Source organism: Sinocyclocheilus anshuiensis, unplaced genomic scaffold, assembly GCF_001515605.1.
Source record: "Sinocyclocheilus anshuiensis isolate Anshui unplaced genomic scaffold, SAMN03320099.WGS_v1.1 scaffold147, whole genome shotgun sequence".
NCBI lineage: Eukaryota > Metazoa > Chordata > Actinopteri > Cypriniformes > Cyprinidae > Sinocyclocheilus > Sinocyclocheilus anshuiensis.
Genome location: NW_015549585.1, coordinates 1,011,250 through 1,024,036, shown reverse-complemented (window position 1 = coordinate 1,024,036; position 12,787 = coordinate 1,011,250). Strand labels below are relative to the sequence as shown.

The 12,787-nt window shown below is 33.0% G+C and overlaps 1 protein-coding gene across 1 annotated transcript in view; it reads right to left on the bottom strand.

Moving 5' to 3' along the window:
- The window catches only part of abhd6a (abhydrolase domain containing 6, acylglycerol lipase a), a 12,051-nt gene extending 1,595 nt beyond the window's left edge, over positions 1–10,456 (bottom strand). The window contains exons 1-8 of the mRNA XM_016446333.1: positions 10,317–10,456; positions 9,468–9,587; positions 6,468–6,624; positions 6,030–6,143; positions 4,504–4,636; positions 1,482–1,639; positions 1,345–1,399; positions 1,162–1,262 (exon numbers count right to left, since the gene is read on the bottom strand). Coding sequence (XP_016301819.1) covers positions 1,162–1,262; positions 1,345–1,399; positions 1,482–1,639; positions 4,504–4,636; positions 6,030–6,143; positions 6,468–6,624; positions 9,468–9,586 — 837 coding nt within the window. The 5' untranslated portion in view covers position 9,587; positions 10,317–10,456. The remainder of the gene's footprint in view (positions 1–1,161; positions 1,263–1,344; positions 1,400–1,481; positions 1,640–4,503; positions 4,637–6,029; positions 6,144–6,467; positions 6,625–9,467; positions 9,588–10,316) is intronic.
- Positions 10,457–12,787: the final 2,331 nt, after the last annotated feature.

Below are 12,787 nucleotides of genomic sequence, written 5' to 3'. Positions count from 1 at the left end.
AATAAATGCTCTTCTTTTTAACTTTTTATTCATCAAAGAATCCTGAAAAAAAGTATCACAGGTTCCAAAAAAATATGAAGCAGCACAACAGTTTCCAGCACTGATAATAAATCAGCATATTAGAATGATTTCTGAAGGATCATGTGACACTGAAGACTGGAGTAATGATACCGAAAATTCAACTTTGATCACAGCAATAAATGACATTTTAATGTATATTAAAATAGAAAAACGTTATCTTACATCATAATAATATTTCACAATATAACATTTTTTTTCCTGTATATTTGATCAAATAAATGCAACCTTGATGAGCAGAAGAAACTCCTGTAAAAAACATTAAAAATCATTCTGATCCCAAACTTTTGACCGGTAGTGTGTGATTACATTCTTGCAAAGAAGACAAGTGGTAAGAATGATTTATAACAGACTTTTTTCTCGCAATTAATAACTCTTGAGAAAATGCTGAAAAAAAAAGTAAAGAAAAAGTCAGGAAAGGGCAGAATTCCAAGATATAAACTTTTTTTGAGAAAAAAAATATGAATTGTGAGCTAGAAATTCGCAATCTGGCTTTTTTCCTCAGAATTCTGAGAACCTCTCAATTAATAACTTGCACTTGCGAAATTAAATTGCAATTTTGAGAAAGAAAGTCAGAAAATGTGAAAATTCCGAAATAAAAATAGATTGCGAGTTTATATCTCACAATTCATACTGACTTTTTTTCTCAGAATTCTGAGATTCTCACAATTAATAACTTGCAACTGCGAGATATAAACTCGCAATTTTGAGAAAAAAATGAAATGTGAGATATAAACTAACAATCAGACTTTTTTTTCACATCTCACAATTAATAACTCTGAGAATATGCTGAAAAAGTCAGAACAAAATCTGAAATCGATGATATAAACTCACAATCTGAGAACAAAAGTATGAATTGTGATATACAATCTCACAATCTGACTTTTTTCTCAGAATTCTGAGAATTAATATCTTGCAATTATTAGACAAACTCGCAATTCTAAGAACAAAAGTCCAAAAAAGTCAGAATTCTGAGATATAAACTCACAATCTGACTTACTTTCTCAGTATTATGATAATCTCACAATTAATAACTTGCAACTGTGAGATCAGATCTACAATTCTAATAAAGTGTATCTGTACCTGGTCGTTTTTCCCCCAAATAACTTGTAGAGGAGTTGAAATGAGATGCATGTTCTCATGTAAAGAGTGTCTGGATTTCTCTCCGACAAGCTCCATGAAACCTGCAAAAGATATTGATCAAACTGAACATAGATCTGCTATTTCTAAAGACACCAAGGTAGGAAAAACACCAGAGACACTCACACTCGCGGTAGAAGTCATTGTTAGGAATACGAACGTCAACCAGTCCTTGAAGAATCTAGGAAACCAGAGGAAGAACAAAACAGTCATTAACAACTGATTCAAACTCCCATAAGAAGCATCAAACTACATAAACCCACCTGTTTAGGGATCTTAAAGCGCACATAGGAACACAGTTTGAGCATCTCCTCCATCTCTTCTGGTGTGGAGGGTATCAGCGGGATCCCGTCACTGTCCTGAGCTTTCTCCAGTTCCCTCAAACGCTGAACAAACTTACTTTCAGTGGGATACTGGAGACCTGCCAGACCGAGAAATCTTTGAGTTTGATTTAGGGAATAAGATATTGGTGTTTATTTACACAACAGAAGCATGTATTTATCCTGGGAGATGTTTTGTACTGATAATTGTTTTGTTTTTTTTAGATGATGTTTATTTTATTTGCTGTAACAGTAAAACAATACAGGCCCTTAAATCTTGACAACATGAATTACTACCAGGGTTATTATAGTTAATTAGAAACTAAAACTTGAAATAAAATAAACTTTAAAATTAATAAAATAAGATTTTTATTTCATCTAGTTGCCAAGGCAACACTTCTCATTTTCATTCAGTTTAACTTGATGTACTAAAATAACTAAAACTGAAACTAACATTAATGAAAACTAATTAAAATTACAAAAACACAAAAAATTACTAAAACTTTAAAATTAAAATGAAAGATATAAAAATAAAAACAAGTTCAAAATATTACTACTAAATTATTACATTTACATTTACATTTAGTCATTTAGCAGACGCTTTTATCCAAAGCGACTTACAAATGAGGACAATAAAAGCAGTCAAAACTAACAAAAGAGCAACAATATATAAGTGCAAATGACAAGTCTCGGTTAGCCTAACACAGTACACGTAGCTAGGTGTATATATATATATTATACACACACATATATGCACACACACACACACACACACACACACACACACACACACACACACACACACACACACACAAAGTTCACATTTATATATATTTACATTTACATTTAGTCATTTAGCAGACGCTTTTATCCAAAGCGACTTACAAATGAGGACAATAAAAGCAGTCAAAACTAACAAAAGAGCAACAATATATAAGTGCAAAATGATAAGTCTCGGTTAGCCTAACACAGTACACGTAGCAAGGTGTATATATATACACACACATATACATATTCACACACACAGACACACATTACACACACACACACACACACACACACAAAGAAAAACAAGTAGATAGAATAGAAAAAACAGAAAGCTAGTGTTCGTTTGTTTTTTTTGGTTTGTTTTTTTATTTAAAAAAAAGAAGATAAATATAGATAAAGTAGAATTAAAATAGAATAGAAAGTGCTAGAGTTAGAGGGTCAAATAAAGGTGGAACAGATGTGTTTTTAGTCGTTTCTTGAAGATGGGTAAGGACTCAGCTGCACGGCAGGTCATTCCACCAGGAGGGAACAGTTAATGAATCTGGTGGTTCACCGTATCAAAAGCAGCAGACACATCCAGCAAAATAAGTATAGAAGATCTGGAAGCCGCTCTTGCCAGTCTTAAGGCTTCGACAACTGAAAGCAAGGCAGTCTCGGTCGAATGTCCACTTCTGAAGCCAGATTGGTTGCTGTCCAGGAGGTTGTTCTGTGTGAGAAAGGCTGAGACTTGGTTGAACAACTCGTTCAAGTGTTTTTGCAATGAAAGGAAGAAGGGAAACCGGTCTGTAGTTCTCTAAAAGAGTTGGGTTAAGAGTGGGTTTCTTAAGAAGCGGGGTTATACGAGCCTGTTTAAATGTTGAGGGAAAAACACCAGTATTAAAAATTCAATTCAATATTAAAAATTCATATTATATTACTTCAGAATATTACAATTATAATAGTACATCTATTGTACTAAAATAACACTGCTTACTACTGATTTAATTAACAGCTATAAAAAATCCCAGATTATTTTATAGATTTAAATTAATGCTAAATCAAATTTAAATTACATTGTTTATTTTTACACATTTTAGCTAATATGCACATTTAATGCAATGAATAGAATAATTTCCATTAAAGCACAATTCAGGGATATATCAATGTCATATGTGACCGTGCACCACAAAACCAGTCATAAGGGTCAATTTCTTGAAATTGAGATTTACCGTCGGATTGCATCGGCTGTGGGGATGAAGACGACAAATCCCATGATTCCTCACTCAGTCACGGCGTCATCAAACTACGCCTTTGCCTCTTTGTTTATTTTGAATACGTGCCCTCTAGCGGCGAAAATTACATATTGTGACTTTAAGACTGGTTTTGTGGTCCAGGGTCATATATAGTTTTGTAATGTCATGCAAACTATATCAATTTTGTTTTAAAATGGTTTATGTATTTTGAGGGGGAAATGCAGAATTTGTTTTTGTTGCTCATGATCTATTCTGTGACTTTTGAAAATAATGCTTTTATCTACCTGACATCTTATTTAATCAAGAAAGTCACAATCAAGTAACCTCTTACATTCTTTATCAGTATTTTATTGTTTTCACTTACACTGGCCTCATCAACATTTTTTCCTTGGTACAAAGTACATGTCATGGGATATTAATGCAGGCATGAGGTTGGAAAATAAGAACAGTGTTATTTTAGTATCACTGTGATACTATTCTAATTAAAACATATTTTCATATTTTCCATTTTCGTTTTAAATTTAAAGTTTTAGTAATTTTGTTGTGTGTTTTTGACATTAGTTATTGTTTTCATTTATATTTATATAGATTTTATTCATTTTTTTTATTTTATTCATTCAGTTTTTATTTTACGTTTTTTTAATCGAGTTAAACTAAATGAAAATGTGAAACGTTGCTTTGGCAAGTAGCTAAAATAAAATAGGTTTAAGTTTTTTCGTATGTATTTTTTACATTTTATTTCAGTTAGTGTTTATTTTAATTAAAGTAATATTTTTGATTTGTTTTAGCTTTCCTTAACTATAATAACCCAGTTTCAGAAGTAACCTTCTGAAATACACTGATTCCAGACATTTCTAGGGAATGGGTCATTTACTCCAAATGTTGAAGTGTTGCTGATGAACTATTACAGGATGATTGCACTGCTGAAGAGGCATGAGACGGTCAGAAACACAAGAAGAACAGACCTGCTGGACAGATGAGCGTGACGCCGCACAGATCAGACGGGTGACGGGAGGCATAAACTCCAGCCACGTTTCCTCCCATGGACGTGCCGATCAGTTGGAAGGGCTTTCTGTTCAAACCGATACTCTTCACAAACTAAACGAAGAGAAAAACAGGAGAAAATCTGATCAGCTACCCAGCTAACAAAAATATGTTCTGAGAATGTTTTGATAATGTTACAAAGACGTTACTTCTCATGTTCTGAAATGTTTTGAAAAGTTGGTTATACGAACGTTAAGGGAACATTCCATTTGATCATTTTTGAAACATCATGGAAATGTTACTTTTGAATGTTCTCTGAACATTCTAAAACAAATGGTAACATTTAAAACACATTAGACGAACATCCAACTGAAACATTTCAGAAAAAAACATTCCATGAATGATGTATAAATAATGTTTTTGTGCCGACGTTTTGAGAATGATTAAAGATCAGATACTGTAAAGATTGAACGAACATTCTATTAACGTAACTGGAAAACCGTTTGTTCATAACTTTGAGAAATTCTGAGAACCTTGCCTGTTAGCTGGGTATTAATGAACATCTTAAAAGTTTGTTTTAAAAAGGAAACATCAGCAAGAAAACAGAAAAACAGCAATTTCAGGTGATTTAATCACTAACAGTTTTTGTCCGGTTGGTTGTAATTCGACTGCATCAAACAGCGTTTTGCTTTCAGTGAGGACAAACAATGACCTGTGAATAGGATGCAGGATAAAAGTGAGTTATTTTTAATCCGCATCCATCAAAACAAGAAGGTTCATTCTTAACCTCAAAACAAAACGCGCACTCTCTTTCTCTTGAAAATGTCTCTTTCAGCATAATCACTTCAGCTGAGCAAATCAGCAATTAGCAGAAGTTGCTTTAAATAACAGACAGCCTTAATTGAGCCAAAATCAACCTGACACACAAGGGCCGTATTTCAGGCTGGGAAACCGAGTAAAGTGCCCCGGGTTTGAAGAAGGGCATCTATTTTAGGCACAAGCCTGTGTTGTTGAAAGAAAGCTGATTAGCTCTGGGCCGAGAATACAGAAAATGAAGACACAAGGGCTTTTCACTGATCTCAAGATGCTTCAGAGAGATCTCAAGATGTAAGCCTAATAAATCCACTGTGTCATCAAGAGAAACGTATTAGTCTACATACCGTGTAAAGGTTTAGCCAAACAGAAAAACTGGGTCAGTGGCTGTGAATTCATGAAGTTGATGTACATGAACTGAAGTGTCAGATTTTAAGAAACTGAGCTTTTCTTGATCTTCTTTGTATGAATTAAAAATAAATATTTTAAAATTAATTTAAATTAATATTATTACTGTTGATACTTCTAAATTAATTAGTTACATTAATTAATGAATTAAATGTAAATTATTTAGTAAAATAAAAATGTAATACATGTAATTATAATTTGAATATTAAATGCAATTAAAAATGATTAAATATTAAGTATTATATACAGTATATATATATAATTCCCCCCCCCAGAAAATACCCACCTGATGTATCCGTTTGACTTGGCCCTCGATGGAGTAATCCACAGCACTGCTGCGGGTCGTACCCTCATGTCCCGGCATGTCAACACACACCAGGTGCATATTTTTAGGAAGAAACTACAAAAGATTAAAAAAAAATATGCACAGTCAGTCAAACTATTATTTTACTTCATGATCTGATTCATATATTAAGAGCATGTGTTCTTGAGTATCAGTGTCAATCAATAGGATTTATGTAACTATGCTTGTATTTTATGCTTTCGAAATCATGTCACATACAGTACGTGCTCTTTAGGCCATGTGATTTGTTGGTTATTTTAAGTAATGCTGAATTATTTTTGAGCATTTTATATATTTGACCTTTAAAAACACCAAAAATAATCCTTGTTGGTTAAATAGTGAATTGAACTGTTGAGCAACTGTTCCACTGTGGTTTCTTGCCTTGACCACACCAAGCCACATGTCTTTGTGTGCAGAGAAGCCGTGTAACAAGAGGACGGACGGACGGGTGCCTGGAGTCCCTCTGTGAGAGTAACAGAAGCGATATCCTTCATATTCAGCATAATCCACCTGCATTCCCAGCCTTCTGCGCCAATACCTGTAGAACAAATCACCAAAAAGAGTTACAAATTAAAAAAAAGGTCTCTGTAAAACAATGCTGATGCTTTGCTGTTAGCATGAGAGTTGTCCAAGATGTAGATGAGTTTACTTGTTCATCATTGAAACATATCACATAGAAATTGCGCATTACATCACTTGCTCACCAGTGGATGCTCTGCAGTGAATGGGTGCCGTCAGAATGAGAGTCCAAACAGCTCATAAAAACATCACAATAATCCACACCACTCCAGTCCATCAGTTAATGTCTTGTGAAGTGAAATCTGCATGTTTGTAAGAAACAAATCTATCATTAAGACGTTTTAACTTTTAAATAAGACGTTTAAACCGTTGCTTCCAGCTAAAATATGAGTTCATTATCCATAATATTGCTTTCTCCAATGAAACAGTCATCTAATCTGAATCAGGAGAGAAATCTGCACAAGATCATGCACCATTTACATGTCAGAACAGTCCAAAACACTCCTAAACAAATATGTGGCTGGATTTTGATGTGAGACACAACAAGAGATGGACTTTTTCACTGGAGGAAGCGTTATTATGGATTGTGGACGATTTGAAGTTAAAAGCGCACTAAACTTTGGACTTATTTCTGACAAACATGCAGCTTTTGGCTTCACAAGACATTAACTGATGGACTGGAGTGGTATGGATTACTTGTGGATTATTGTGATGTTTTTATCAGCTGCTTGGACTCTCATTCTGACGGCACCCATTCACTGCAGAGCATCCATTGCTGAGCAAGTGATGTAATGCTACATTTCTCCAAATCTGATGAAGAAACAAACTCATCTACATCTGGGATGGCCTGAGGGTGAGCACATTTTCAGTAAATTTTCATTTTTGGTGAACTAGTCCTTTATGCTACGCCTTATAATTAATGTCTGGAGCAGAAATGCACTAAACATATATTTTAGAAATAGTAATAGTGATGCTTGACGTGGCAAACACCGTCATAAAACGCTTGCACGAGTTCATAAACAATCCAGAAGTGACATTGAAGGAATCAATCAGTCTTTCTGGCCCAGAGGCAAACAGCGGTTCTGATGACTGTGTCATGTAGAGCAAAGTTTGCCTCCCAGATATTACGAGAACCAAAGTCTACTGGGCAGCTTGCATAAGATTCCACTGACATCAGCACCTAATGCAGCACTGCATGTACCAGACTAATGCACACACACACACACACATTTAGCTTACTGAATGCATTATTAAAAAACTAAAGCTATATGAATTAATGGCATGCTGTAAATATGTATTGTGACATGGATTGTGAGCTCTTTGCATTGACTAACCCTTCACCCAGTTTAGTGGCATGAAGTAAAAAAGAGGCCGGTTAAACAACCCGCCCGTCATCAGATAAGAGACGTGTTAAATAATCCAAACCTGAAAAAGCAGTCATGAGGCCTGAGAGATTAGCAAGAAACCACACACTGCAAAAAATTATTTTCTTACTTTGATTTTTTTTTAATTCTATTTTGTTTTTGTCTTTTCCAGTACAAATGTCTAAACTTAAATCAAGATAGATTTACTTGAGAAGCAAAATTACTTTTAAGATGTTAAGTTTTCTGAAAAATGTATCAAAATTAAGTGAGTTTGTTTAAAACAAGAAAAATTGAAAAAAAAAATCTGTCCATGCGATAATAAAAATAAACTTAATTCAAAGGGAAAATAAGTTTATTTTTTTTACCCCATGGACAGATTTTTTTTTTCTCCTTTTTTTAAGAATAAACCCACTTAATTTTGAGAATTTTTAGCTGATATCAAGTTCATATCTAAAGCTGTTTGGGTTCTCAAGTAAATACATGTGCTTGATTTAAGATTATTTAGATTTTATAAATTTTATTTCATTTCAGAAAAATGTTAACTGAAATAAAATAAAATATAAAAACCTTAAACGTATTTTTTTTTATGTAGTTGCCAAGGCAATAACGTTTAGTTTAATTTGATGTACTAAATAACTTAAAACTGAAGTAAAAATGAATAAAAACTATACAGATATATTTATAAAAAAGTTTTAACTAAAATTAAAATGGAAAACATAAAAATAAAAACTAATTCAAAATATTAAATATTTAATTTTTAATAAGGATTATTATAGTTTAATAAACTAAAACCATAAAAAATGTTATTTGAAATAAAAATAAACAGATGCCAAAGCAACAGTTCTCAACATTTAACTTGATGTACTAAAATAACTAAAACTGAAATAGAAATAAAAAACTATCGACATACTTAAAAAAAAAAAAAACTAATAAAAATGGCAAAAACACAAAACTAAATTACTAACACTTTAACTAAAATTAAAATAAAAACAGAAAATATAAAAATAAAAAATAATTTAAAAATATTAATAAAAACCACCAGTCTTTCAATGGTACTAAAATAACACTCATTTGTATTAAATTAGACATAAATACTAAATGAGAAAATAACACCATAGCAACCGCATAGTAAGACCCTGGAAACAACAGTTTCATTATAGTGGTGTTTTTTCCACATATCTGATGTGTATGGTGTCGCTAATGGCACAAAAAAAGACATATTTTATCTTTATCTTATGGTTTGGTCCCTGTGATCTGTGTAACTGTCACTGATTGCAATGATAAGGCTTTTAAAATAAACAGAGTGTGATTTTTTTTTGTGATTCTTGTTTAACAGCAGCATCAAGTGTTGAAATGCTGAAATTACTCCCCAGAGTGTCTGTACTGAGCAATGCAGGTCACCTGCACATGTTTTTCCTTGGACTAATGAACTCTTAGTAAAAAAGATTTATTGTGAAATTCAAGTGAAATTCAATTTAAGCATCTAGAGAGCACTTACCAGTAATAAACTTTAATGAGAGCTGCAGGCCAGAGCAGGAAGGAGGCTACAAAAGCCAGGATGGGGATCGCCAGCGTCCCTCCGGCAATGATGAACATGTTCACCACGTCCAAATCCATCCTGTTAAACAACACAGCAGTGAAAAGTCACATAAGTCTGCATTTTTGACACGACCTCTTGTCAGAAAGCCTTTAATATAGTAGAACAGATTATATCATCTAACCATGTCTGCAAGATATTTTTAAGCAAGAAAAACAGAAATGTGTTTGTGCATGTATATACAGCTGGGACCAGCAAATAAAAGTATATATTTTTGGTAGTTAATGCTCATTCAAATAGGTAGAGATGGATATATATATATATATATATATATATATATATATATATAAAACATAGGATATAAATGTAATATAATTATAATTTTAAATAATATATTACATAACATTAAATTTTAATAAATACATAATCTAGATTATTTGTGCTGAGTTATTTGCCCTCATTCATAGATCTTAATATTTCTCTAGAATGAATTAATCAATGTATATATACATTTAGAGCATTAAAACAGAAAGAAAGGACATATGTAAAACAATATTCAATATTTAGAACACGTGATACACTTTCATTTTTACTACAAGCATGAATTAATGACACTCAGATCTCTTGTTACATTGACACATTGTCGCAATTATATAATGTTAAATTGGTAACTTAATGTAACATTGTAACATCAGATCTGTCATTCTGTCATGTGATCAAAGATCTGAGCTTGAATACATAATGAAACGCGTTTGATCGCAAGATTCTATGCAAATGTTCTTTAAATAGATCTGTTATTAGTTAGCATACCTTTAAATGTCTGTAGAATGTATGAATGTATCGTGAAGAAGACCGATCAAAGCCGAGTCATGTCACCCTTTGATCCGCGGCGGAGCTGCACACCAGAAGCCCGCTCACCGTGAACAGGGAAGCTCGCTCGGTTTAAAGGGGAAGAGAGGCGAGAAATAATGTTCTGTCGACAGGAATTGTAAGCGAACATCTGTCAGGTGCAGCGTGGCGGCTCACACTGAAGCGCATTCACATTTAGAATGACTTGGCTATTGGACAGATTTGTAGAATTAAACATATAATTAAATAAATAAATAAATTATTAGTTTAACAGTTTTATGTCTCATATAAAAATTCTAATCGACCAGCAGGTCTTATCTAAGAAATGCAACGGCTGTGATTGGTCCATCATGACAAGCGATGAGAAATGTAACATGTATCACCTGACACGAACATATATAAAGGCAACATTCATAAGCGGCACAAAAGCAAAATGATTATGTCGTTATCTTTTACATTTTGCAAGGTAAATATTACATTCATTAAAAAAATAAATAAGTAAAATGCATTCCAAAATGTAATTTTTTTTATTAGAAATGGAATCTTTGAAAGAGTCTCTAATGCAAATTAACAACAAAAAGAATGACATACTGTTAGATTTCATGGAGGATTTCATTTTTTTTCTTGTATAGTTCCCCCGCTGTAGTCCTTGATTTTGTCCTAAGGAAGAAGGAAGATAATTTTAACTATTGTTTAGTTGTTTATATGTATGTGTTTTTATTATTATTACTTTATTTTATTTATTTATTTATTAAAAAAAAACAAAACAGTATCTCTGTGTCCGAAAATGCATACTTCCCTACTATATAGTATGCGAAAAACAGTATGTGAGGTGAGTAGTATGTCCAAATTCATAGTATTCGAAAAACAGTAGGTGAAAAGTACCCGGATGACCTACTTCTCCCTCCCGGATTCTGAAGTGTGCATTGGATGGACACTTTACTATCCCATGAGGCCACGGGAGAGGATTTATGAATGGCAGTGAAGTGACGCAACTGATGCAGGTAGGTCATGTGACAGTAACAACATGGATGTAGTATGTCCGAATATCATTCCCTGCGTCCCTATGTGCATACTATCCACCCTATCTGCCCTAAATAGTATTGAAAATGACTAATTCGAAGCATGGATAGCATGGATAGTGTGCACATTGGGACGCAGGCATTCATTCATACTACCCATATTCATACTATATAGAACATACTTTTTTAATGGTCGTGAAGTAAATTCAAATTCAAATGTAGTACCTACTCGGACAGTATGCGATTTCAGACACACTGGATGTGTTTCTGACTAAATTTTAATGGCTGCTGTCACTTTAAGGAAAGTACCATGTTATGTTACAATTCCTAACACATTCTAAATAAGTCCTAACACTTCCGAACTAATTCCTAACACAAGTCCTAACAATCCTAACATCCAATGGTCTAAGTCCTAACAACTCCTAACAGGTCCGAACGGGGCAAAACAGCCATTGGTCGAAACGTAGTCACGTGCGAAGCCACATAATTACAGTCATAAATAGAGCGGAAGCGCGCGGATGACTAGTTTATAAAGGTTAAGGCGAATTTGATATTTTTTTAAACACGGAACATATTTTTAGTCAGCTTTACGTTTTCGGATAACGTGGAGGCAAGTACAAACAATAAAACACATAACATAGCATTTGGGTTCAAACTCCTCTGCTTAAGTTGCGTGCGGGTATTTTTTCCCAAATGTATTCTTAAATCTGTTATTTAACATTTATATGGATATAAGATGCTATGTTTGGGCGAGATTGTGATATAAATCGAGGTGGCCTTTCATATTGCAGCAAGTATTATTGTAAGTATTATTATTAATAGTAGTATTGTTATTATAGTTCTTTAAATTTGTATTTATGTCTTATAAAAATTATAAAATGTCAGATTTGAGCTTTTGGAATAAAATATTTGTGGAAGCAAGTTTATATTATTATTATTAGGTAGTTATTTAAATTTGTATTTACATACATAATTTTTATTATATAAAGGTCAGATTTTAAAGTTTATTATTATTATTATTATTATGTAAATATTATTAGTAATATTGTTATTATAGTTCTTTAAATTTAAATGTGTGTGTGTAATTTTCATGTATATATTTCTATTCTTAATATTAGTAATTATGTATGCAGCTTATGTCAATTTTTTTGATTGATGACTTTGACCCGCCCCCTTAGGGATTAACCTTATGACCTTTTTTAATGACCGTGATTAACCTGTGACCTCAGCAATGAAATAAGAGAATGGTGCGATTGTCCTTTAACCCTTTGGGGTCGACTAATGCGGATATGCGTTTTGTGGCATCTTCTCCTGATAAGACCGAAAAGAACTTAAATTACACTTTCAGTTTTGATCTTACAGATAAGAGCAATACATCAATCGAATCTGTAAAGGGTCTACTTTTATTTT